This window comes from Gadus morhua, chromosome 5 (genome assembly GCF_902167405.1).
Source record: "Gadus morhua chromosome 5, gadMor3.0, whole genome shotgun sequence".
In the NCBI taxonomy this organism is placed as follows: domain Eukaryota; kingdom Metazoa; phylum Chordata; class Actinopteri; order Gadiformes; family Gadidae; genus Gadus; species Gadus morhua.
Window position 1 is genome coordinate 12,338,350 of NC_044052.1, and position 26,842 is coordinate 12,365,191.

Genomic DNA, 26,842 nt, shown 5'->3' on the forward strand with positions numbered 1-26,842 from the left:
GTTCAGTCATTTCACTTGGGTCTTTAATACATTCAGAACATCTACGTGGCTGGTTAGCAGAACGTGTGTTTTAACCACTATCAGCAATATTTCACATCAATGGTGCAGAGTAAACAGATTTGGCTTCCACACCCGTCAGCATCAATAAGTCCAAATGTCACGCCGCACTAAGGAGCACTCTGCCTACTCATGGAAATCACAGGGGAATGCACACTGGTGTTTCCCAGGCTGACAAAACGCTGTGTTCATTCATAATGGACCGTTAGGTCTCCAAGGAGGCACAAAACATGACTTAAAGCACACTAGGCAGATGTTGACGAACCTCGTCTAATGGAAAAAAAAAAAAAAAAGTGACTAATTCAAGTATGAACGATGAAGGCAAGGTAGGCGTTAACAAACTTATGGATACCAGTACATCTGGCTCTTCAAATCCCCTTCACTGTTCAAGTATCGGTAGCAGCACGTTTCTAAACGGTATTGAACAGGAAAAGATGGTCCCAGATCAGTCCTAGGCACTGTAAGGGAAGCATCGGTCCAGTGCCTCCTCAGTAGCCTGCGTTGGGTCGCCCCCTCTTCCTCGACTGTAGCCCCTCAAAGAACTGCTCTATGTCCTCTGCTGTGACCACCTGACAGACATTTGGAAAGGAGACTGGTTAAGAGTCTGCAGGATGTGTTGGGGCTATTTCTAAAGGACAGGAAGCTATTCAATGCCCTTCAAAGCACAGTTTATTTTAGGATCAGTCCTCACCTTATGTTCAACGGCATGCTGCTGCAGGAATGTCGTCAGTTCTGTTTTTAGGTCATTGTAATCTAGGAAAATTGGGAAGATCTTTTTCACATCTGGACCAGTAGCCTTTCCCGATGCAATTACAGTGTATTGTTTCGGCCAATTAAAAGCCCTTGTGTCTGTCCGGAGCCCAGAACTTACGGTAAATCATCTCCAGCTGCTGCACATGGTCCAGGGAGCTCAGGAATGACATCAGCCGGTCCTCGCCCAACGGCTGCGCCCGGCCGCTGTTCTCGTAGGCCAGCACCGTGTCCGACTCATCCAACAGGAACTGCACCTCCGCCTTCACATAGGCCCTCTGTGGATGAGCCCAAGGACACAGGATCATCTCGGGTGGAATCAAATGTTCTCTCTGAGACGATCACAGACATGCACACCGTGCACGCAGGGGGAAGAGTCATGCTTTTTTTTTTTTTAAGCCTACCTTGCAGCTTACACAGGTGCACAGCTTGGAGCGCCAATTATAGGGCCAGAACACGGCTCCCTCCCTCGCCCTGTGCGGACCCCCGGTCGGGAGCTCCTTCAGCCTGCAGCCGTGGGTCTTCACCGGGCTGTCCGTCATCTCCTGGTGCGTCCGCTTGAAGGCCGCACTTCGGTTTTCTGGTTGCTAGGGCAAAAGAAACATCACTGAATGAGGAGTGAGTGTTGGGCAGGCGAGGCAGGTGGCCGGGCCCCCTTCAGTGAACGGCCCCCACTGCGGTTGAGGTGCGAGAAGTAGGTCGTCCTGTCCCGGCCGCACCCAGCCCCTGACTCAGGGCGGGCGTGCGGATGAAATCATCTTTGTTTACAGTGAGCTGCTCGGTCAGAGCTGGCCAGATCCTGTCCCAAGTGTACGGAGATCTGTGCTTCACGGATCACTTCACCCACAATTACCCCAACCAGGAAGAAGACCGACCTGCTTTCAGGGTTCAGTTACACATTACTATCCAGCGCCACCTAGTGGTGGGAGACACCATAACCGTGCACCCATGATACAACATTAATGTTACTATACTTCCAAAAGGGGAGACATATGGTAGAAAAGAGCCGAATGTCTCCAGACTTCTCACCTTGTCCAGGGTTTGGCAGGAGGATCCCTCTCCCCCGTTTCTAAAGGCCTCACACTTCCGGTCTTCCTGGTTTTCCAGTTCGTCAACATTCACCTCCAGCTCTTCCCCCGAATGACCAACTTTGATCACAGGCGCCGCTGAGGAGGAAGGAACGGTAAATTCTCCTTTAACTCGGATGTTGGGAGGTCAGACCTCTTGTTCATTTGGAATTACCATAAAGCAAATGTCAAAGCAAAGTGAAAGTAGATGCTTGTTCAATGGGTATTGCACCAAGACTTCTACAGTATCAGTTATCAAATTAGTAGTGAAGCTAGAACCATATAAGTAACAATGATTTCACTGTGTGCAGAACTTATGTACACTGATTTATTAGATAAAAGCAATACAGTTTCTTTACTTTCTTTACAGTTTCTTTACTGTAAAGAAACAATAGTTTCATCCACTACCCTGGATGCCTCTCGGTCAAAGTATCCAACTATGAAAAAGGCGTGAGCTGGGAACACTGGTCACCTGCAATATGAGCAGCATAGCTCCACAGGAAGGGGGCTTTGTTCATGCACGCCTCACACACCATCTCCTGCAGCTCCTCAGAGTCCACCACGGCACAGCCCAGGTGCTGAGAGGAGGAGACAACAGGCCAACCTTAATAGGCATGGACTCATAATACATCGATGCATGGTTCAGCTACGGCGGATCACTCTGGTTTACAGTACTGCGTGAGACGTGGAATACCAGTGTGCATTGGACTGCATTTATATAGAGTTCTTCTAACCAGTGGTCATTCAAAGCCCATTACCGTATTGCCTTACATTCATCTGTTCATGCACACATTCACACACCGCCGGCAGTGTCAACCATGCAAGGCGACAGCCAGCTCGTCGTAGGGTGAAGGACGCCTCGACACTCAGCTAGGAGGAGCCGGGGATCGAACTAGCAACCTTACGGTTAACAGCCAACCTGCTCTACCTCCTGAGTCCCATGCCGCCCTTACATCAACAAGATAGGGACAAGAGACTTACCCTGGTGTGATACCAATCCTCACATATAATGCACTGGATCATCTCATCGTCCACCTAGAGGAGGTTTGAAGGGTTTTGTGAAGACAGTGACATGGTCAGGGTATCATTACAGAATTAAAGGGAAGGGAATATGAGTGTATGATGTCTGTTTCCATATACCTGGTCGTCTGCGTCTGGATATGGCCGATCACAGGAGCAGTATTTCCCGCAGAAGTTGTGATTGTATTTGTTTTTTAGATTCAGACTGTCTTTGGTCTATTAAGAAAATAAAGTGTATCAGCAAATGCACATGAAATCCAACAAAAAAGGTTGATTCGACAATATAGTAAAATCTCAATAAAAAGACTCACTGGGTTTAGTTGGCAATTGAAGTCCCCAAACTTGTCGTTGCCACAATCACAACGAAACTGTCTGTACAACAAAAAAAATGAGATTTAAAAGCTATTTGAACCTACAGTTTATCACGGTGAAGTCCGAGTGGAGAACACTTATTTCTTCAAGAAAATGAATCTTCCATTGGAATACCTTTTGGTATACAGCTCAAAGATGTCATGTCCATCGTGGCAGATGTTTGCGCAGGCCAGACAAAGCCCACCAGGATCCACGCCCGTGGGAGTGCAAGTACTGCAGGCGAACACCGCCTGCCTCTTCACATAGCCCTGCAATGTTTAACAAATAATAAGCCTCAATTAAACGGATACTGGCGCCACATGCAGACATATGAATTACCCCTGGAAGGTACCATTACTGATAAACCGCGTTGGATCAGTACTTGACAAATCGTGCATTTTGTTGCAGAAACACAGCGACGTTTCTTTAGGGTCAACGTTGAGAACAACTGGTATGTGCGAATGCAACACCAGAGCGTAACATGCGTGCAGGAATCCGGGTCTGCTGCAAGTCAGCACTGCGGTCCTTTACCTTAGTGTAAGAACAATGTTCTGGGTCGCTGCCCCCCAACACCGACAGCGCCTCTCTCAGTTCGTCCTCGTCCATGATATCTCGAAGAGATACGATTGCAGTGTCTTCTATATCATCCGACATCGTAGTTCAGAACAAAGGTCCCCGCGGATCGTTTGAACACAACAGGCAGACTGGCTCAGTGTTGACAAACGCCCTTTCCGGGCGGGAGTTGACCACGTGGCGGAAGTGGCGCAGAGTTGTTTTTGTGTCTGGTCGCGCGAAAATAAATCCGGATATAGTAGAATACAACCATGAAGCGATCCAACTGGACCCACGTTTCGTCTGAATGATGCGATAAACGTGAGAAACGTTTGGTTTACTTGGAGCATTGCATTGTAACGTCACTGCAGAGTGGAACTTTGCACCCCGCTAACAAAGCTTTTTTGTTTGAGGTTAACGTTATCGAAACAAAATGCAAATGCCTCACTCAATCCTGCAAATAGAGTTTAGCTTGACACCCACCAGTCCTGCCGGACTGGTAGTTCTGGTGTTACTGTCGTCTATCCAGTGGATGGCGTCCTTGCAGCATCAACATTAAACTAAATCAAATAGTTGACCTGACAAACCTCTCGATATTTTTTTACGCCCGATAAGCTGCGTCTTAGTTATTTCTTACATTCAAGGTAGCACATTAAATATGGATGACGTATTTTTCAAACGTTTACTCATTTATTTAGGCTTTATGTGGTGATTTAAACAGTGAACCCATTTGCGCCCCTTGAAGGGGAGCGGCGGTACTGCAGGCTGACAGCGACCCCGTCCACCCGGAATGTTCTCCGTGCACGCCGTCAGTCTGTGTGGATTCCAGGGTTGTGTGCGGCGTGTTTCAGTCCTGACTTGGATGTGAGACGTGGGAACATCTCGACGTGGTTCTAGCCGTACATGTCATCCGTCACCCAGTCGGAAAACTTCCCCGCTAAACCGGACGACCGGAGAATGGGAATCCACCGGAGCTAGTTCCTGAAGAGACGGGTTCAGAAGAGCAGCCAGGTTAGCTTGCACATAGCCTCGATTCCAGCTTGATTTCTAGTAAAACCAGTTTATTACTTTGTTCGTCTACCAACCAACGGTAAAGCACGTTTGTTGAGCAACAGTAGGTCGTATATCAGGACTTCTTCTACGTTTGTTGTGACACTGCCTCAACGAGCTAGCTCGCCCTGTGTTGAACGCAGTGGTTCGTCGTTTGTGTCTCAGTACGCTCTCTTAGCCAGCTAACGATAGCGATGTGTGTTAGCAGAACTCAAACTCACGATACTCAATGAGCTTGGCTGTTAAGGTGTGCTGAAACATTAGGTCGAGGTGTAGGGATACCGCTGATGAACTCTGTCACCAGTGACATGCAGTGGTTTCCCAGTGCCTCCGGACACTCCTGCTAGCGGGGGTCTCGTCTCCGGAACCGCCAGTCAACTTGTTCCCCCTGCTAGGTTCGTGCGGGGATACGGTTTCCTGTTGTCGCCCGTCCGCCCGCGTCCATTCCTCGGTCAAATCATCTTCAGTCCTGGTGAAAATGCAGACCTTCCTCAAAGGCCGGAGAGTCGGGTACTGGCTCAGCGAGAAGAAGATGAAAAAGCTGAATTTCCAGGCCTTCGCCGATTTGTGCAGGTACGCATCCGATATATCTGACACTCCAAGTTACTGATTGCTATTTGATTAATTGTATGCATTCAATATCTTAAGCATTAATTGAATCAAAGCATGTACAGTGTATGTTTTGATGACGTATTTATAGTTCTTACAATCCTTCAGGATTATCAATATATAATGTTTATTCTGGCAAATTATTTATACTCTGGTATTATATATAAATTATCCAATAATATTTAAATGTCTATTATAATATATAAAAAAGAGAGGCTTATTACGATCTGTGTGTAATGCCTTTACACCCTTTAACCTTTATAGCACAGGGTGCTTATTACTTATCAGTCAATAATGCTCCTTTAGCGTTTAAAGGTAGGACTGTTAATGTTAAGTGGAGGTGTAACGACCACACCTTCATCTCATACCATTGTTTTTGTTGATGAGAGAACAGGAATAGTTAGAGTAACCCAAGATGCTAATGCTCCATGAATTCCTTTCAGTGAATGGCTAGTATCTACTGAATCACATCCCACCAAATCTTAAGGGCCTTCTATGTTCTAATCTAGGTTCTAGTATGACCAGTGCAAATGTATACATATTATGCTAGTTGCATGGTTCATATAGATAGATTTACCCCATGTAAACAACATCACAACAGTTGTACAATAAATTATTATGATTATTGACACTGGCTTTGCCTTTTTATACCAACAACTCTAAGAAAGTACACCTCAGCTTGTATTGGCTTGTACAGCTTGCACAAGCTATTGGGGGTTATGCTTTTGACTGCAGTTATTGTACATACAAACTGTAGTGTACAATTTTGCAGTTGTGCAGCTCCAGCCACATTTGTCTCCCCATGCTGAGGCATAGCTATGACATTCTGGTCAAAGGCATGTGTTTACAGTATCTCGCTTCCCTGTACCCGATGTGGGCCATGGGAGGGGGCGTGGCCTGTTCTAATGTATGTTATCTTGCCAAGTAATAGCCCATCACTCTGTGCCGGAGTCACATGATGTTGCATAAGGGGTTGTAAACTGGGGCATGGATTTGATCAGTAAGACAGGGGAACTATACTGTGCTGCTTGACAAAGTCCCCTTATCGTGTATGTACAGCATGTATGACATGCATGCATATGCGGTATCCTTCCTGGGTCTTATCGGTTCCTTCCTAACCTGTTCTGAAGATGTACAGATGATATAGGAGTTCCTCGACCACACAAGCGTCATATCAGACGGTGACCATGCCTCGGTGCACCTGTCTTGTGTGGAACCCTTCAGTGGGTTAAGCCCAGCGAGGAATTTGGATTGAGAGGGCACATTGTACACATTGTGGTATTATAATCCACAGCATTTCTTTAATCCATTCATATACCTCTGGCCAACTGGAATCCCTCTCAACCGGGAATCTGGATGTGTGTGTGTGTATATATGTGTGTGTATATGTGTGTGTGTGTGTGTGTGTGTGTGTATATATATATATATGTGTGTATGTATATATGTGTATATATATATATATATATATATATATATATATATATATATATATATCATATTGAAGAAATGCAGCTTTAGAGAGAATTGGCAATTTTCCCATTGTTAGAACAAGTAGAATCAGATTTCTATTGCAAAAGAAAGAGTACCAAAAAGCCCTCTGGTGTGTTCACATGCCAAACCCATGCCTTTCACTAGTTCTGTTTTTCTGATGGATTTCCCCTGTTTCATACCACGCTGTTCATTCAAAGTCATCCTCAAGAGGAAGGAATATATGGAACTTGGCTTACCTCCATGCGCTTCCCTCATACACTGTATGTGCTGAAAATAGATACCTGTTGTTTCTATATGTAGAGGACCCTTCTGACACAGCCAACAGGTCTCAATCGCCAGCACTTGGCTTAATTCATTGCTATAGTAAACTTGGGACCAGGGGCCAGCTGCTATGCATTAGTTACAGTTCAGTGCTCAACCTCAAGTGAGAAGGACAATGTGCTTATGGTGTAGACACTGGAAGGAGTATCCTTCTGACACCTTCATGCTTGTCAATAAGCAATTAAGGGAGACTTTAGTGTTATGACGTTTACTGTAGTTCCCTGGAACTCAGCCCTGTTTTAACTTGATCAGATGTGCGGGTTCATACACACATCACTGCTATAATGGGAGTTCAACTTTCCTTTTAGACATCGTTCTTTTTTTGGCGTGAATCTGAAATGACGAGCCTTCCCGGAGGGCATCGGTGCTGTCCTGTACAGCTGTATGCAGGGAGATCCCCGCTGGCCATGAAAGGACGGGTGATGTCGTTTTAAGGCATCATCACTGGGTGTCCATTCATAACACAGCCTCCCCGGTTCCCAGTTTGGGGCTCATCATGCTTAGGTCTAATCATAATATGCCCCCTTGGACCGCTCTCCTCTGCGTTATCGGGCTCTTCAGAAAATATTGTTACTGGCTCCTGTCAGGAGAAGGCCATTAAACAGCCCTGCGGTGGCGGTTTTTAGGGTAGGGTAGTCTTAAGGAAATGTATGCTGATGTTCCGTTAAGACACGCCTACGCCTTTCCAAACCTAATTCATTGCTTCGTATCCAAACCGTCTTGTAACCAGTGTTCCTGTACTAGTTTGAACAGATACTTTGTAGGTATCCTACTAATCACATGGTGTGGCTATGTCGGTACGCTTCGCGTTTTCTTATTTTTCCTCAAAGCCTAAACAAAATGGTTTGGCCCTGGCGTGCCGCTCTGTTTAGTCTTTTCTTTATCCCGCCTCTGTGTCGAGGCTTTGCAACAACATCGGAGAGCAGACAATCCGCCTATATATCAGAGCTGGGATGAACCGAAGGCCCCGTCTACAATAAACAGGCCAGCTGCAGTATTAAGTATCAGCATTGTACTGAGGCCCTGTGGGGCGGCTCCACTGGGGCCTTGGGCGGGGCGCTAACCAAGTAACCACCAGGCCCCGTGGTTGGGGGCTGTTGGGTGTGGGTCTTTTGGTCTTGCTCTGTCAGAACACCTGTTGTTGTCCGTGCAAGTCAGCCGCATTATGTTGACTCTGGGTTGTTTTAGCAGCAGTAGAGTGACATCAACCCTTTTTATATTCTTCAGCCTAAAATGATTTTGTTGCTCATTGATTCAGAGCACCCCGTGGGCGTGCCAGCATCCAACAGATCTGAACACGTCTAGATCAAGTCTAGATGTTCATGGTGCCTGCCTGGTTCGTCGCGAGGTTATACAAGGGGAATGTGTGTTTTGTAGGATGCGTAGAATAGAAGAAACTTGGATCTTGAATCAACGATACAATATTACGGGTTTTTTTATTGTTTACTTTTTTAAACAAAAGCAGAATCATGGCTGTACTCCATATAAATTTGATTTTTGTTTTTACAATACAATGAAGAATAAACCTGTAGCATAGAATTAGAACAAAATATATATGGAAATGTGGAAGGCACTTAGCTGATGGTTTTTTGGGCTCAACCCCGGTTCTCACTCTACTACCTGTTGCCAAGCAACCTTTTCTTTTTGCCAAAACTAAGAATCCCTCAGCTGTCCGTGAAAAGTAGAGTGTGATCTAGTCCAAAAAACATTAATAATATTTATGCATTCGTATCGTCCTGTTTCGAAATACATGTTAATAGTCATGATGCTGATCAGGAAATTATGTAATCTTATGTTAAAATTATATGTAACATTCTTTTATATCAGAATATTTCCCCACTCATATTTTTCTTTTTTCTTTCAGGAAAAGAGGAATTGAAGTTGTTCAGGTAAGGTACCACCTAGTCTCCTATTGTCTGATAATCACTGTTTGTTATCAATGACTTATGGCCCAAAAAATGCAGACCGACCTACACACTAATGATTATCAATCCAATATAGAAACGCACTGCATTGGATTCATCAGCATCCAAACACTGATCTTTTCTTTAATCTCCTTCCCAGTGCTCTACTTCATCCTCCATGTCTGTTTTTCTACCGTCTGTGCCTCGGGAGTTTATGCTCCATTTTGGTCATGATGTATTCTGCACACCCAGACAGAACTCTCTCCTGGGAATAGGCCCCAAGTTACAGGGCTTTGTTTCCCAGTATGTACTCGGCTTCTCCAGGACAACCAGCAGACCCTGCAGCAGAAGTCAGCGGTCCAACAGCCGCAGCTGCTGTGTCTAAACACTCAGTTATGGTTCCACGTCGACGCAACGCAATGACCACGCAGACACGTGAACCTGTTTTGGTTCTGCGTCGGGTTTTAGCGAGATGACCAATCACAGCCCTTGCTGCTGCGTCGCCTCGACGAACAGTTACAATTTTTGTAACGGTCTGTAAACCCCCTTGCGTTGCGTCGATGTGGAACCATAACTAAGCCTTCAGACCTGTTGCCCCTGTGTCTCAGACATGGTGCCCCCTTGTCTCAAACATGTTGCCCCCGTGTCTCAGACATGTTGCCGGCTGCAGTCCACATGCATGTCAACATTGGGAGCATTAGGATGTGAAGCTTAATTTTAGTGTGACGAGTGGAAGTTCGCACTACACACTTATTGTATGTTGTACGGTCCTTCCTTGCACTTAAAAATACTACTTGGCATTGTGTAGCATCTTATCATAGTTATCTTTGTTGTATACGGGGAATGGGTTAACCTAGCAATTGTTAGTGCTTGGTACTTGTTTCTATGAACATCCTTACTGTAATGGTAGCGATATATTGCTTCATCAAATGTCAATGTAAGTTCTTGGGAAATTGCTGGTGTTCCAGACTTGCTGCGGATTGGGCTCCGGAGCCTCTGCCGGTTAGGCCGGTCGATGGTATATGCTTTGAAGTCGCCTTCACCACCGGTCCTACCGATGGACCAATAGTTCAACCATTTGAATGCTGTGGCCTCAATATGCAAGGCCGATGTATCGGGCTGTTGCTCGCCATCACGATAAAGTAGAGGGTGTTTGATTATGGAGATGGAGAGCGAGATCATTGACAGGGTGATTTAGTTATCTTGAGGCTTTCATATCCTGAAAAATAAACAATGCACATGGTTCGTTTTTCTTATGTAACGTGAAGGATTTCCTTCAGAAAATGTGTTGGTTAAATTGGTGTGGATTGCCGTCAGACCGGGGGGGCTGCTAAACAACATTGTCAAATAACTGAAACAGTAGTTAGGGCGGCAGGCGTGTGTTGCTGAGGCGGCTGCCTAACTGTACAGTGCTACGGGAAACGCGGGGGGGGGGGGGGGGGTGTGGTCGGTCAGCCTTGGCTACCCAAGGATTTCATGATTTAGATCAGTCACTTCACACGTTACTCTCTCTGAAGGATGTTAAACCGCATACAAGGGTATGGCTTACCTCAGAAGGAAGAGTGGGTTGACTTGTAACCGGAAGGTTGCTAATTCGACCCCCGTCTCCTTTGAGTGTCGGGGTGTCCCTGAGCCAGACACCTCACCCTAGCTGCTCCTGGCGAGCTGGCTGTCGCCTTGCATGATTGACTCCACTGTCAGTGTGTGAATGTTTCTATGAACTCTAGGTCGCTTTGCTAAATGCCCTAAATGTAAATTTATAAGGTATCAGGCCTTGAGTGTGGTGGCAGCGTCGTACCCCTACCACCCCAAACCATGAAGAACCACCTATATGGTGTCTTGCTAGTTTGACCGCTCTCCCTGAGATGCATCTGTATTCTGTATCTACCTTGCCAGGGCGGAGCAGTGAGTATACCTCCGTATTTATAACGCTGCATTTCAAACCTCTGGAGGATTGGTTGGCGGTGGTTATGACATCATGCTTTGCAAATCGTGGCTAAATTCGTCCGCCCCTGGGAGCTCATTTGACGTTTCCATTTGTAGCGTGGGAACAACATCTGTATGTTATCCATAAAAAAGGGAGAAATAAACAGGACAGTAAAGATAACATTAATTGTGCAACATTCGTTGACGAACAAAGTGATGACCAATAGAGCTCTTTCAACATTACCAGTAAATATACACTGTCATGTAATGGCTTAACAGTTCAGCATTTTCTGTTTTCCCTGTTTCCTGTGATCCATCCATTGGTTTGGATGAGTTCATCTTTGGGACCCACAGTGGGCAGCCTCCGACTGGGATGCCCGTTATCTCCCTGCAACACCAGCAGAGAGCGGGGTGAATGTCTGCCTGTCTGTTTAATTACACAAAGCATTCCATTCATTGAGTTACAGTGCTAAGTTAGCGACCGAAGAAAAAGGTAGACCACTTCGCAAAATCGAGATTACCAAAAGTAATGGCAACATCAGTGTTGTGGGTGCTACATGGTTTGCTAGGTACTTGGCTTACTGGTAGCATTACTAGCAATCGACTGTATTGCTGGCCCTGTTTGCTAATGAATAGTGGCAAATCTCCACCGTGGGCTGTTCATGGTTTCCCTGATGTGAAAAATCTTGATAGGGCAACCAAACGCCACGACTAGTGTCAAGTTCACGTTGGTGCTGCTATGCGACTTTCCTTGCTAGGCACCATGCCTATAGATCAGGTTGAATCTAGAATAATGTTCTCGTTCTTTTACTAGTTTGTTACTTTGACCGTTCTGTTTGATATTGTGGAAAGGGTGAATGATTCAGAGCATGATGCATTTTAAATGGCATCACTTTTGGTCAGTCTTTTCTTAAAACAATTGTTACTGAAAATAAACATAGCTAAATTACAACCAATAACTTCAGTCATTGAGGGCAAAAATAGGCCAAGAGTAGGCCTGATTTGAAAATTGGGCTTTGCATCCTTTCCTTCTGCCCTTGTAGTCCATTTCAAAGACATGCTGCCCACCAGCTTTCAAACTACAGTGATGCCACGGGTGGGTTTGTATCAAATGTATTCACATAACTATCCCTCCATACTATTTTGTAGTTCACCAAAACACCCTGAAACAACTTGAGTCTCACATTCTTATGCCACCATACACCAATAGTGCAAGCAGGCCAATGGCAACCAAGAGCACAGTCCTTCCTCCCTCACTTTAAAAAACGACCAGCCGCCACTGATGGGCCGTATGACCACTGATGTGCCGTATGTCCACTGATGGGCCCTATGTCCACTGATGGGCCGTATGTCCACTGATGGGCCGTATGTCCACTGATGGGCCGTATGTCCACTGATGGGCCCTATGTCCACTGATGGGCCCTATGTCCACTGATGGGCCGTATGTCCACTGATGGGCCGTATGTCCACTGATGGACTCGATGATGGACTCTGTGATGGACCGCATTTCAACTGGTGGGCTGTTTCTCAATTGGTGGGCCTTATGTCCACTGGTGGACTGTATCTCCACTGGGGGACCGCACTGATGGGCCTTATGTCCAGTGGTGGACTGTATCTCCCTTGGTGGACCACACTGATGGGCCTTATGTGCACTGGTGGGCTGTATCTCCACTGGTGGGCTATACGGCCGCGTCCAATAGCAGCCTAATAGCTGTGGACCCGGGGCTATGAGCTCATGAGAACATTCTGACAAGATTATTTTGCTCGGTCACCGAGTGAGTCCAACCGTTCAGAGCCGGTACCATATCGGAACCATATCACTTGCATGCATCCCCAAACAAAGCTTTTGACTTATTATCTGACTATGCATAAGTGCTTGGGAAGTTAAAGTTAATTCATCGTCCCTTGCCATTTCTCAGCCGTATATTCAACTGTGGTCAAAGCTTTTTTCATAACTTTACGAGCTAATACCATGTTTAACGTGGAGGTCTACTTTTTATATTTTAAATATATGCACAATGTCTGCATACTTTTTGACACAAAGGCTTCCAGTCAAAATGGAGAGGGAGAGGAGAGCGAAGTCCTTGGACAGCCAAGTCATTCACTCAGCCCCGATCATACAGTAGAGTATAGACTATAGACACCACAACAAAGCACTCAGGCTCCATGTGTGTAAACCAGTGTGACCCATACATAAGGAGCGCAGTGTAATAATCAATATTTCATCAGCACAAACCCCTTTTACATCATCTAAGAATCTGAACATTCCCGTCTCATTCTCCTGACCTGCATCTCAATCCCTTGCTATAGTAACAGCTGCTACCATTTTATGAAGCAGAGTGGTCCCTGGTCAGACATCCGGGTGCATCCGTGTTTTATACGGTTGGTGTTTTATGCGTAGGCAGCCGACCGCCTGTTTGAATGCAATCTAGAGGCTGAAATCTGATTGTCATGAGGTTCAGGTTGTCAGGTTGTCATGGCAGAGCCATGAGAATGGTGCGTCTGTGGGGCCTGCTTGTTGTGGTATACATCATAGATACTACTAGGTAGTAGGTACGCTGTGAGCTGAAGTACTTGGGCTCAAACATGGATCCGTAGTCAAAAGGCTGCTCTCATAAGGCCCAAAGGATGCTCTCCAAACCCTGACTCCCTCCTGTCCCTCACTAAATTCCAGCCGAGGCATGACACGGTTGACGAGGAGGAATCAGTTCTTGGTCCAACGTTGTTGAATCTCCATTTTTGCTAGGCCTCTGATGGCAGTGAGCGAGTGGGGGGACGTACTGGACAGTCGCTCCCTTGCCAACCGAGCCTGCTGGGCAGCATCGCATGAGCCACAGACCCGCTTTGTAACGGAGCCTCTGGGTAAACGCTCGCTTGGCACCATCCACCCTGCCTCCATTTCCACTTGTCCTCTGCTTTTGTCTTCTAAACCTGAGCAGGGCCGCCGGAGCTTTGGCACGACAGCTGCTTTCTTCCCTCCCTTTTGTGTCGGGTCGTTCTGTTCACTCTCGTTTAAGAAAACGTCCAAACAGAAAAATGTGTTTAGCTAGCCCCCGCCTCGCCATCGTGCGTCTCCAGTCTAGATTAACTCGTGGTTAGCCTAATGTACTCCTCTGTGATGGGTATCCATGGTGATGAAGGCTGAATGTCAAATACCTCATAAGCTTCGGTACCAGGGAGGGTGTCTGCTGAGAGACGTCTCATTATTCGATAGCCTCCAGGGGAGCCCATCAGAGCCGCATTCAGCCAAATTAGCTCCATGTTTGACCCAGCACTCATGATTTAGCAGGAGACTCAGTGCTAGGCTTCTTTCCTCCATCTCTTCGGTTCAGTCTGTACTTCATGAGTTGTGGCCCCAGGCCCTATTATCTCTGCTGCATGTAGGTTCACTTACACAAGTGTGTCAGGGGTCCGCACGCCATCCAGCATAATCATTCATCACGTCTCCCGCTGCACTCTGAGCACACGGTATTTATCCACACAGATTAAAGAAGGGAAGATAAGGTCGGCCGGCTACATGGGAACCGCCGGGAGGCAGAGGAGAGACGGGGACAGGGTCCTCTGCCCTCCCGTCCTCTCAGAGACATCGTGGAAAGTGGACACTCAGCTAGTGTGTGGTCCCGCCAGGGACAGGAATGGTCATATATGGCTCTCTGTGTTTGTCTTTTGATCAGAATCGGCTGTGTTGGATCTCCCAGGGGGGCCAGCCAAAGCCCTCGGTGGAGCTCGATAAAAGCTGGAAATATATTCCTTCTGACCCACCATCCCTCCCCACGTCTTGCTGTGCTCCAGGCAGTCCATCAGTGCCGCAGCCCACCCGGACCCCCCCCCCCCCCCCCCAGAGGGACGTGCAGGGAGATCATCTGTCATTCCTGCTTTTAGCATTCAGCAAATCCCCCCCCATCCACAGGCACTTCACCCCTGGGTTCCTGAAAGAGCGCCGCGGCGACGTCACTCTCAATCCCCGTAGGGCGAGTACAGCTCATCCCCTCGTAGGTGCCCTCTCCGGTGGACAATGACCCCACCACAGAGCACGTTGGTTTGGCCTGTTATGTGGTGTAAGCGGGAGACTAAATAGTTAAATGAGAGTTAAATGGTAAACGGAATGCATTTATACAACGCTTACTAACCAGTGGCCACTCAATGCGCTTTGCAATATTGCCTAACATTCACCCATTCATGCACCCACTCCCAGACCGCACGCTGCTGCTGCTGCTATCTCTCGTCTCCTCTGGTAGGCCCGGCAGTGTTGTTGTTGAACACCATGGATGCAGTCTGCATGTTGCGACAGGATGGAGTTTTATGGATGTTGACTTTTCAACACACGGCTCTCAGGGTGCGAGCAGTGTGGGTTTCCTCCTCCATCACATTTCTAAACCCTTCTTTGTTCGCTTGTCATGTCTGAGGCTTTTTAACCAATAGGTCGTACCATTGTCTCGACTCACTCGCTAAAGAGGGTTTTTTGCATTGTTTAACCTTTTTAAATAGATTTATTAAAGGGCTTACTCAACACTAGTTAGTAAAGCAGATGTTCTATAATCCTGGTGTAAAACATGTTGCTACTGGACGGATGTGATCAGACCTCAGGCAACCTTGCCACTAGGGGTGGGAATCTCTTGGCACCTCAAGATTCTATTTGATTCCGATTATGAGGTCAAAAATTCGATTCTGAAGCGATTATCGATGCAACAATTTTTTTATGTACATTTCGAAGCGTGATTTTCAAAAATATATATATACATCTGAGTTTGCTAATCTCTTCCTACTTTTGTGATGATCATTAACGACATCAACAGATGAATTAACTTATCTAATATTTCATAAGAGAGAAAGCTTTTGTCACAATTATGACTTTCTATGAACAATGCAATAATCAATGCAGCTTGCATTATAACACAATATGGAAGCATGCAAAAAATAGGTTTCAGTTTTATTTTCTTTCTAATCTTTCTTTTCTATGTCATTAAAGGAAAAGCTGCTCTTGAATTAGAAGTAGTTCTTGTGTCTGGCTGTGAGTTTGCGCGCATGCTATGCGTAGGCTGAATCGCAATCGTGTCAAGACAAATCAGATTTGCCAATACACACTGAAGATAAATGCAATAATTTTAAAATAACAAAAATGATCCCTCTCTGGCGAACAGAATGTTGTAGCGAGAATCGCGATGCATCGAAGAATCGATTATTTTTCCCACCCCTACTTGCCAGCAGGGAAACCAAATGAGGCAGATGTCTTCATACTGCGTTACAATTCATTAATCTGCAGTAGTCAAAATAGCATGTTTAGGGACATCAACCTTTAATGAGGAAATTATCTGACACCGATGCCGTTTTAACAGGACATTGACATTCAGATACGCTTAATCGGTGTAGAAACTTGCATTCTATTTCTGCCTCATGACTCATAATTTCACATAGAACGACGTCACTCAAACCCCCAGATAAGAGATCATTATCACCTCAGCAGAATCCTGCCCTCAGTCAGTTCCTGTGTGCCCGACACAGAAACGGGTCAGATGTTTCACGGCGTCTGATTCACTTATTTATCGACTTGGAAGCTTCGACCAAGGGTTAACTAATTAATGATCTGGCCATCACTTCTTCAGGGATGATTAACCAGCCCTCATTGACTCTGGCTCTCGCCCCCCCTTCAGCCAACAGAGCTGTACGGGTTTACAGCCGGGCCCAGGCCTCCCATTGATAACAGCCCGTGTAGCTAAGGCGTGGTGGCGCTGGGTCTGCCGTACAAAGGGGGATCTTGTTAAAGGAATCCTCCTCCAGTCTGAGCTCTTGTTGATGCAGGTGCTGCCTAACCATCCCGTTGTGAAAGGTAATCTGCTAATCACCTGTTCACAGATTAGCCAGGCATGGGCCACAGGTACAGCCCTGTTACGTAAGCGGCCTAGCACACTCAAAGCGAGCTGAACATGACTAAGAAGCACACTAGCAGTAGTAACAATCAGGGAGCAGATGTTTGTTGTGGGTTATTTGTTATGGCTACAGAAACGATTGGCTCATAGGTTCAGTGAGTCAGCACAGGCCGGTGGGTTGGCTCCAGCGTCCTGGGTGTAGATGAGCGCTCGGTCTGTCGCTGGTCTACTGAACACCCCAGGGTCCTGGCCCAGGACTACCCTCACCTTACATGTCTGATGGATGTCATAGAAACGGTCCAGAAGCATCTCTCTAACATGAAGTGGAACCGCCCCACCTGAACGTGTTTTCCTGTTGTGTTTAATAAACTGTAGCCGGTCTCCAAGGGAACAGGAGTCGGTTTGTATTTATATTTCAGGTCAGCTGAGCACTTGGCAAATGAGGCGTGAATTGTTTTCATTGCCAACATCCCAAATAAACAACTTTTGCCTGTTTTTAAATTCATGAATGACAACTACCTTAACGGAAAACCTCCCACCAGTTACAGCCTCGTGTCACCTCAGCTACACCAGAAGAACTTAAATGAGTACCAAAAGTACATTGAACGGATAATATATTTATTTACCACGAAACAATACGAAGACAACTGTAGAAGAAACACAACATTGAGATGGAGGGGGCACTGGTGGTCTTTCATCAGTGGCCTTCATGCACCACCTTCCCCAGCAATCAACACATGCAGAACTAAATACTAATTAAGTTATGAACTCAGAACCAGAAAAGACAGGACTGAGGCAAATAGTAAAACTGTTTAGAACCAAACCCAACAACAAGGCTTCATTGTTGGTCGTGAGTCGTGACGCACCATCACAGTATCGTAAAAGAAGCTACTTTGTTTTTGCTCTTGAACGTGTTGCCCACATCCTAGAAGCCTTGACCTTTAACCCCTGACTTCCCCCCCCCCCCCCCCCCCCCCCCCTCCCAGCTGGACCTCAACCTCCCCTTGGAGGAGCAGGGACCCCTGGACGTGATCATCCACAAGCTGACAGATCTCATCCTGGAGGCCGACCAGAACGACTCGCAGGCCGTGCTCCAGGTGCAGAGAGTGCAGGTAGGAATGGGTTCTGCTCAGCAAAAGAGGGCAACTTGTGTGAACAGAACATGTGTGGATGCAGTGGGTGTACACATTCTATGCATTAATGTAATGTGTCGGGAATCCCATGTATTGTTCGGAGCATACAAAGTATACAAAATACAGAATTTGATGGGAAGAAGATTCTCTTTCATCTCTTTCAACACTCGACAACGCTTGAAGCCAGAAACTGCTTGCAGCCAGGCTTGGTTTTGTGGAGTTTGACTCCACAACGCGTTGACTCTTTTCCAAACAGTACTCCTACTTTAGTCTATATCGGTTGCAATAACCATCATATAGCAGAAATATCTACCCTGACATCAGCGCACAAAGTAGGACACACGAGGCAGGACTGCTTGGATCTACTGTAGCTCGCTCGAGATTTCTGCTGCCGTCTTCCAGCCTCCAAAAATAAACAGTTCCTATTCCTAAATGTGTTGAAGCCGGACGGATGATTAGATCAAATGGGTTGGATTACATTTTTTTGGTTTTATAAAGAATATCTGTTATTTGTTGCTGAGACTGACATTTGGTGGTAGATTAGATCAAATGGGTTGGATTACATGGTATTAATCCTAGACATCTGGTTTTTAAACAATCAATTTATTTTCAAATGATAGAGCATTATACGAGACAGTGGGCCCTGTAATGAACTGTCTTTATATCTCCAGTCTACATTTTCACTTTTATCGTAAGCTACCTCCAAATATATTGTCACCTTGTTGGGATTCACAGAAAAATCATATGAAGCAATTCTCAGCATACCTGCTGAAGGCGGATGCTAATTTGTATCTCAAATAGATAATTCACCAAGAAGTCAGGTACTAGGCCAACATGAAGAACCTTGTGAACCAGTGAACCTCATGCTATCCGAAGACCATCATGCTGGTGTTGTGCTGCTTCAGAATGCCGTGAGACGTGATTGATTGTCGCAGGAACTTATATCAGTCTGTCGTGTCACAACTCCGACCGTGGTTGGGTCTTCACACTTTTAAAATACACTTGGTATGAAAATGAATTTCCACATCTCATGATCACACATCTCCCTCTCTGCCTCCCCTTTCCTTCTCTCTCTCGCTCTCTGTCTGTCTTTCTGTCTCTGCCTCCCTCTCCCTCTCCCTTTCCTTCTCTATCCTTTTCTCTCTCTCTCTCTCTCTCTCTCTCTCTCTCTGATCCTTTTATGACTCAGAGGAGCTGTGAAGCTGGTCACTTAGTCACTCAGTCCCTTAGTGACTAGGACTATTTGGTATGTGTTACCTCAATATTTACTTAGGTATTTCCTTAAAGGGATGGTCCCTATTTCTTATTGTCTTGTTGGCTTAAGTCCTTCAGGATTCTGACATTGAATTCTTTGAGGATGTAATCATTATCTATGTTCTCGTACGTCATACGTTCATCGAAACGACAAAATCAATCCATTAGTTGCAGACCTGGCCCCCTTTTAAAACACATTGGACCCCGGTCGGATGGAAACGGCTCTGTGCCAGCCACCATTGGTCTACTCCGGGCCCCTCCTCCTCTGCTGGCCGGGCTGACTCAGTCTCCCCAGCAGGCTGGAGGCTCGTAGCAACAGGGTAGGGGGACGGCCTGTTCCGCCAGGAGTCTGGCTCCGTCCAAGGCCCATTAGAGGTGAACCTGAAACCTCGGGTGCCAGTGCCGCTCATCATTCAGAGCACATCAATGACGTGTGCAGAGTCTGTTGGAGGGGGGGGGGGGGACTGAGGTGAGGAGCTGAGGGGAACTTTGAACCGGCCGGCGGGCGGGACGTTTTATGGTTTTATTGTGACATTATCAGGAAGGTGAGGCTTTGCTTCCCTCCAAACCTAAACCAACAATGACCGCAAGATGTGCACATGTTAGGTTTTGGGGAAATTAAAACACGCCGTAGACAGGCCATAAGGTCTACTGTAGGGTCTCAGAATGGGTCGGAAGAGTAATTAAAATGATACCATGTTTCAAATATGAATTGGGCAATAAAGAGGGCCTGAACACGATGACTTGTCTCCTGTTGTTTGGATCTGCAGACCAGGGGTTAGAATGTAAAGGAGGTTGAACACGAGGCATGCCTCTCCCTCCTTCCCTCTGCTAGTAAAACATCACTCTGTTCCTCCATCACTCTGAGGAACAGCGTGTATCACTGCTCACCTCTCCGCCTAGAAACCTAATGTCTTGTCCTTGTGTCTGAACCACTGTTCAGCCCTCGGTCCTCCGCCGCAGCCTGCTCCTCCAAACTACAGGCAGATTCATTTGGGTCGCTTATTTCTCCATGGGTTTTTATTTTTTGTCCTCAGTCTGTCTTACATATCGCCCTGACAGGCTCTGATCAATGCCACGCTGCAGGAAATCCTACAGATGGCTCCTCCGTCTCGGGGACAAACCTCCAGGCTTTGTTTAGAGGCCACATGCCAAGGGCGGTGTGCTGCCTGGAGGCATGGGGCCTGGGCTGCGTCTGCTGGCGCCGCCGCCGCCACCACCGCTGGCTCCTGTCAAGCAGACCCGGATCAGTGTGGACACCTGGTGGTTTACATGCTGTGACGCAATACACTGAGGATGTCGTGTGAGGAGTGGGGCGCCCGGTCGGAGCCCAGCGGCTGTGCTGCGTGCCTTTAGAAGGACTAATAAAGTTAGAAAATGCACTTTGCATTTTAGGTGGCGGCCTGAGCACCACACGCCCTGCCGCCCTAACTATGTTGTCAAAAAATAAATAAATGAAAATGTTTAGTTTTTAATATTTTCAAAGTTGAAACAAACAAATCCTTTAATTGTGTCTTGTTTCAGTTGTTATTTTTACAATGTTGTTTAGCACTTTTCTTTTAAATATTTGTTAAGTCCAAATTGCACAAATTATTTTACTGTTCCTGTTTCAGTTGTTATTTTTTGACAATGTTGTTTAGTAGCCCCCACCCGTTTTGACAACAAACCCACCACCTTACCCAAGACATTTTCTGCGGGAAACTCTGGGAGGGTTGGGGTGGGGGGGATTTGTGTAAAAGGGAACATATTTGAAGAAGACGGCTGGGTAAGGAGTGGTTTAAGGGTCTGGTTACGCAAGAAATAGAAGGGATAGGAACGACCTCGTCCGACAACAACCTGCCTCTCGGGCAAAGGATGACTGGCCTCATGTGACACGCACACAGACACACACAAGCACACAGGCGTACACGCACGCACATACACATGCATATACACAGGCACAAACACACACAGGGCACATACTTGCAGTTAAGCCCCTTGAGTGTTTGCTTGAAGAAGTACTTCAAACAAACAACCACTGCTGTGTGAAGGAAACGTCTCACTAACTGCACTGCTTGGGATTTGAATGCATGGCGGGAATGACCTACCCCCAGTTAGTAACATTCAGGATATGGAAAATGCAATGGCTTTGGGTCGTCACCATTGTGTAAACTTCCTTCCCCGATGGACGGTGACTGAACTGGCATCTATTTAGTGAATAACGTTGAGATCGTCACCTCAACATGTCATCTCAAGCTTGCGTGTGGGTTTAGCTTCAATGTGTTTCGACGTGTGTTTTTCAGGACTACATGGAGGCCCACCCCGAGACCATCATCCTGGACCCCCTCCCTGCCATCCGGACCCTCCTGGACCGCTGCAAGTCCTACCAGCTCATACACAAGATAGAGGACTGTATGCAAGGTAGGCAGTACACTCCCACCCACTAACCCTAACCCAACTGGTCCCAGAGCGTGGTGGACCCACCTAGTCCCAGCTGGGGGGGTCACCAGACCCTGGAGGCCCCTCCTTGTCCCAGCTTGGGGGGGTCACCAGACCCTGGAGGGCCCACCTAGTCCCAGCTGGGGGGGTCACCAGACCCTGGAGGACCCACCTAGTCACAGCTGGGGGGGTCACCAGACCCTGGAGGACCCACCTAATCACAGCTGGGGGGGTCACCAGACCCTGGAGGGCCCTCCTAGTCCCAGCTGGGGGGGTCACCAGACCCTGAAGGACCCACCTAATCACAGCTGGGGGGGTCACCAGACCCTGGAGGGCCCTCCTAGTCCCAGCTGGGGGGGTCACCAGACCCTGAAGGACCCACCTAATCACAGCTGGGGGGGTCACCAGACCCTGGAGGGCCCTCCTAGTCCCAGCCGGGGGGGTCACCAGACCCTGGAGAACCCACCTAATCACAGCTGGGGGGGTCACCAGACCCTGGAGGGCCCTCCTAGTCCCAGCTGGGGGGGTCACCAGACCCTGGAGGACCCACCTAATCACAGCTGGGGGGGTCACCAGACCCTTAACGTACACTGTAGAGTTTTGGTCGTTTTTTGGAGTTGAGAAAGTCGGCAGGTTAGGTGCGGAGTAGACCCTTTTCAGAGCATCCTCATAGGACAGGGGTGTCGCTCTGCATGTCAATCAGGAGTCTGCTCTTTTGACGTGCCGGCCCATCGGTAGAAGACTTCACTGGGGAAGACATCTCACTCTGAACACGGACGATGTGCCCTGGTGCATGAAGGTGGCAGAGCATAATGTGTGTTATGAGTTGGTTGTCCTGCGATGGCACCTCTGTGAAACGGTTCTATCGCGCTGGAATCAGAAGTGTTTGGACGTTCTGCTTGAGGATGCAAGTCCATGCAACGGTCTCAAAGGGACGTCCGTGAGAGTGTTTGGTTGTGCGAGTGCCGGGGCCTGTTCTCCATGTGCACGGCACTGCAACACTAGTTCTCTGTCAGCCTCCATCAGCATTACTACACAAAAACGCCGACAACTCTGGATTGTGATCCGAAATAGCAGGCGAGCCGGAGTGAACCTGCGGCACATGTGTTATTAATGAACAGGAACTGAGAATCTCTGCGTCTCCTCTCCAGGCCCAGAGTAAGAGAGCGGCGGAGTGGAACCACACTCTCAGCAGATTGATGGGGCCTGCTGCTTCCGAGCCCAGGATTTATCCCCGGCCCGACGTAGCTCTCGCATCACAAATTGTATTTTTCCCCCCTCGGTGTGACGGCAATTCATCTCCCCTCACTCTCCTGTCTGAACCTTGCATGAACCCATGGGCCCTGTGGGGGGGAGAGTGTGTACATGTGTACGTGTGTGTATGCCAAATGTTTGTGTGTGCGTGTGTATGCCGAATGTTTGTGTGTGCGTGTGTAGGCGGAATGTTTGTGTGTACGTGGGTGCAAGCCGAATGTTTGTGGTGGTGTGTACGTGTGTGTGTGTGTGTGCTTGTATGTGTGTGTGTTAGAGAGAGTGTGTGTGTGTGTGTGTGTGTGTGTGTGTGTACGTGGGTGTATGCTGAGTGTGTGTGTGTGTGTGTGTGTGTGTGTGTGTGTGTGTGTGTGTGTGTGTGTGTGTGTGTGTGTGTGTGTGTGTGTGTGTGTGTGTGTGTGTGTGTGTGTGTGTGTGTGTGTGTGTGTGCCCCCTCATTTGGCCCCGTTAGCACCTATCCCTGTCACCGGGTCTATAAACGTGGGGCCAATTTCTGTTGGCCGAGCAGAGTGATGACAGGAGGTGAGCAGCAGCAGCAGACACGCCCCCCCCCCCCCCCCCCTCCATTATACACACACCGCCTACACACCTTGTAAACACACCTGGGACTCGTCGTCCGCTTCTTAATATTTCCTCCCAACATAGCAGGGAAATGTTGTTACTCCACCGTATGACAACGGCACACAGGCACACACACACTTACAGGCAGACACACACTTACTTACAGGCACACACACACCCCCTCTGTATGTTCACCAGAAGAACTCCTACTTCTCGTCAGTGGAACAGACATTTACACTGTCTGCAGTTTATTTGAAAATAACCTGAAGAATCTCTGAAGAATATTCAACACGCTCTGGGACGATGAAGGTTATGTAACAACACCCTCCGCATCCCGCTAGCTCTCCCTCCTCTCTCTCTTTTCCTGGCTCTGCACGTGTGTCCGTCCCGTGGTGTGACTGTGGGACTGTGCTCTATGATGAAAGAGGAAAGCTGGCCTACTCATTGCAAATCTTTTTAACGCGCCCTTGCAGCTCTCGCAAGAGGTGCTTGCATCGATCGCTTGCAATGACTTGCCCACAACGACTTCGTGTGGTTGAAACCTTATTTTACTCGGCAACCCGGAACCTTAAAGTGCTGCTACCACTTCAACTGGAGGGAAAGATGATCATTTAAATATGGAATTATCATGGCCCTTGCTGTGATTAGCTACACACCGCAGACGTAGTTTAGAACGAATGGACACGGCGTTGATGGTGGAGTTCAACAGTGTCGTTGAATGTGAGGAAGAACGCCAGAGAGGAGAAAGTCTGCTTCCCTCTCCCTCTCCCTCTCTCTCTCGCTCGCTCTCGGGCCCAGTCACTTCCTCCTGCTTATCAGCTGAGAGCACAGAGTTCTGGAGCGGCTCCAGCTGCCTAGGCAACGGGCTCTGAAGGCCTAAAGGCGCTGCCATGTGAGGCAGCCTGAGCCGCTCAGAATAGCCTTCAATGGCAGGAAGCACTCGAGGTGCACCCTGCACTTCTGTGGAAAGAGAACAAAACTAAAAGACGTGTATACAAACCCTTTCTCCGGAGTCGCTCCGCGATGCGAGGCGGTCTCCCGGGCCACACAAACATCTCCGCTTTACGGGAATTGTTTGAATTACTCCAAACAGGGCGAGGGAGAATAAAGTTATTGTAATGGTCTGTTTAATGGACGGCGGCCAGACAATGGCCCTGCTAATGGATGGCCGCTGGACAGAGCCAGGTGTGCGTGATTCATGGTTCCTGGGGCTGGAACGCACGCGCAGCCTCCCCTGGCCGCTCCACCACGGTTTTGTGTTTCCTCAGAGAAACAGAGCAAGGTAGCTGTTTAGACAAGCCGATGGAGTCGACGGGCGCTCTGTTTACGCGCCGCTTTGATGCATCGGACTGTTTTCATACCTAGCAACTGTCGTCAGGTTTGGAGACCAACAGGCCGTTTATTGTACGTCGTCGGTCCTTAAAGGTATTCTTTCTCCACTTAAGGTAAGCCTGTGTGAATAGGGAGGGGGCGGGGTTGGGATCAGGAAGTTCCCGTGGGATGGAAGACCCCCCCATTGGTAGAGTCGGACTGCAGTCAGGCCTTTTAGTGGCGTTCATCAGTTCACGTGTTGGAGCTGTATTGTCACAACACGACCCCACAGGAACCTGCTAATTTGTTAATGGGACGCCTCGGTGAAACCAAACCTCCTGGGACCGCAACGCCTTGGGAACAAATGAGAACGCTCTCACTAGCCAAATTAAAATGAGCTTAAATGCATTAGCTTCAGGAATCAGACACTGAGCATAGGAACGATCAACTCCTGTCTCCTCCCTCTTGCACATAGTTGACCCCACAGCCTCTGTGTCTCGTTAAACAATTCATCTCATCCACTGAGAAGCTCCCCTCAATGTCATGAAGGATCCATCACATTTCCTTCTATCTTCCGATACACGATCTGCAACGTTGTGATTGGAGTAGTGAGGATGCTGGGGGTTGCTAGGCAACGAGATACGGGCAGCAACATGCAAATTACTGCAAGCTAAATATACTCGTCTCAGAACACAGAAGCCAGTGCAGCATCTATCAAATCACCCAATCCCTTCATACGTTTCCCCCCATCTCTAGAGGGCCGGGGTCAGCGATGTTTATTTACTCAATGACGCCTCAAAGAAAAAGGCGGAAACGTGGAGGAGGAGAGGAGATGCCCAACACCTTTTGGAGAGAAACCAAAGATGGCTGACGGTACAAGGATGGGTGCTTTGTAACCGCTGGCAACCGGCTCCGCTGGGTCTGAGGGTAGCCTGCGGTGTTTAGACAGCGGTGAAGATTGATCTCCACACCCCCCTCCGCCGCGGGTCTAGCAGGAGTCACGCGGGGACGCCGTGAGACGCAGGAACACTCTCATCTGACTTATCCCCACTGCGCTCCTGATATCAGTTCTCAGCTCAGGGGGCAGCTGTGATGGTTGTTTTGGTTTGAACGTGGCGCTAGGAGTTATGAGATACTTTACTCGTGACAGGGGTCTAAATCAGCCGTGTTTGGGGAAGGCTGATGTCACAGGAACATGTTGTTATGTGAGGGATGTTTTGGTGCTGAGCTTCCCGGCAGAGTGAAACAGTGAGACGAGTAGAGTCCGACTCATACAGGATGCTCATACTCAGTGTTTTTGTGGACGATAACGCATATGGTGACAAAGATACGCACTGTGAGCAAAATACTGCTACTTAACTTTGAGACGCATTGCAATTTCCTTGCACTAGATTCAAAGTGTTTTTTGCTTGCTGGCAATAAACAATTACATTGTGATGATGAGAGAATGACAGGTCATCAAGTTTACTGAATGGGACTGAGAGGTCATATAAATAGAACATTTAGTTTGAAGTACAGCCTACTTTTGCCTCAAGAGATTTGGGTCTTAGAATAGGATTTGTCAGGATATCCAACCAATGGAGTTCCATCCCTAATGTCATTGGTGTACTTAAAGGAAGTCTTTGGGACCCATTTGTGAGATAATTTTGGGTTTTTGTTGACTCTCATTGTCGATGGATCGCAGAGCGTTTTAACGGCTTACTGCTGCAGCGTCCTGCTCCATACTGGACTAATCTCAAACAGTTTCCGTACTCGTCCCTTAAGTGATCATAGGATATTCTTGGTTGAAAAATACCAAATCTTTCGAAAAACATCCAACTGTGGAAGACAAGCATTCAGGAGACAGAAATATAGGATAGCCTCCGTGCATCTCACGGCCTTAACCCAACCAGCAACAACACATGACCAGAAACATGTATATTAGAGTC

At 47.6% G+C, this 26,842-nt stretch overlaps 2 protein-coding genes across 3 annotated transcripts in view; one reads left to right on the forward strand and one right to left on the reverse strand.

The window, feature by feature from the left end:
- Window position 1: 1 nt before the first annotated feature.
- LOC115543989 (ubiquitin protein ligase E3 component n-recognin 7) lies at window positions 2-4,020 on the reverse strand. Its single transcript, XM_030356722.1, has 11 exons — window positions 3,777-4,020; window positions 3,381-3,514; window positions 3,206-3,266; window positions 3,015-3,110; window positions 2,856-2,909; window positions 2,347-2,452; window positions 1,837-1,973; window positions 1,212-1,394; window positions 929-1,085; window positions 749-810; window positions 2-626 (listed from the first exon to the last, which is right to left on the reverse strand). The coding sequence occupies exons 1-11, from the start codon at window positions 3,897-3,899 to the stop codon at window positions 546-548; spliced, it is 1,194 nt and encodes a 397-aa protein (XP_030212582.1). The 5' UTR covers window positions 3,900-4,020; the 3' UTR covers window positions 2-545.
- A 35-nt stretch (window positions 4,021-4,055) lies between these two features.
- The window catches only part of itpk1b (inositol-tetrakisphosphate 1-kinase b), a 33,210-nt gene continuing 10,423 nt past the window's right edge, over window positions 4,056-26,842 (forward strand). The window contains exons 1-6 of one of the 2 annotated variants that reach the window (XM_030356716.1): window positions 4,056-4,118; window positions 4,543-4,808; window positions 5,243-5,420; window positions 9,133-9,157; window positions 17,952-18,077; window positions 21,635-21,752. In XM_030356716.1, the coding sequence (XP_030212576.1) occupies window positions 5,326-5,420; window positions 9,133-9,157; window positions 17,952-18,077; window positions 21,635-21,752 (364 nt within the window). In that variant the 5' untranslated portion in view covers window positions 4,056-4,118; window positions 4,543-4,808; window positions 5,243-5,325. Of the gene's footprint in view, window positions 4,119-4,542; window positions 4,809-5,242; window positions 5,421-9,132; window positions 9,158-17,951; window positions 18,078-21,634; window positions 21,753-26,842 lie in introns of those variants that run through there. The other variant, XM_030356717.1, reaches the window with a different exon arrangement.

Bases quoted from the DNA above. Each gene is read 5' to 3' on its own strand.
- LOC115543989 (XM_030356722.1), bottom strand. From the start codon at position 3,899: ATGTCGGATGATATAGAAGACACTGCAATCGTATCTCTTCGAGATATC. The intron at 1,395-1,836 runs GTGAGAAGTCTG...CTTTTGCCCTAG, and splicing joins CCTGCCAAACCCTGGACAAG to CAACCAGAAAACCGAAGTGC. The intron at 811-928 runs GTAAGTTCTGGG...CAATTTTCCTAG, and splicing joins GCAGCTGGAGATGATTTACC to ATTACAATGACCTAAAAACA.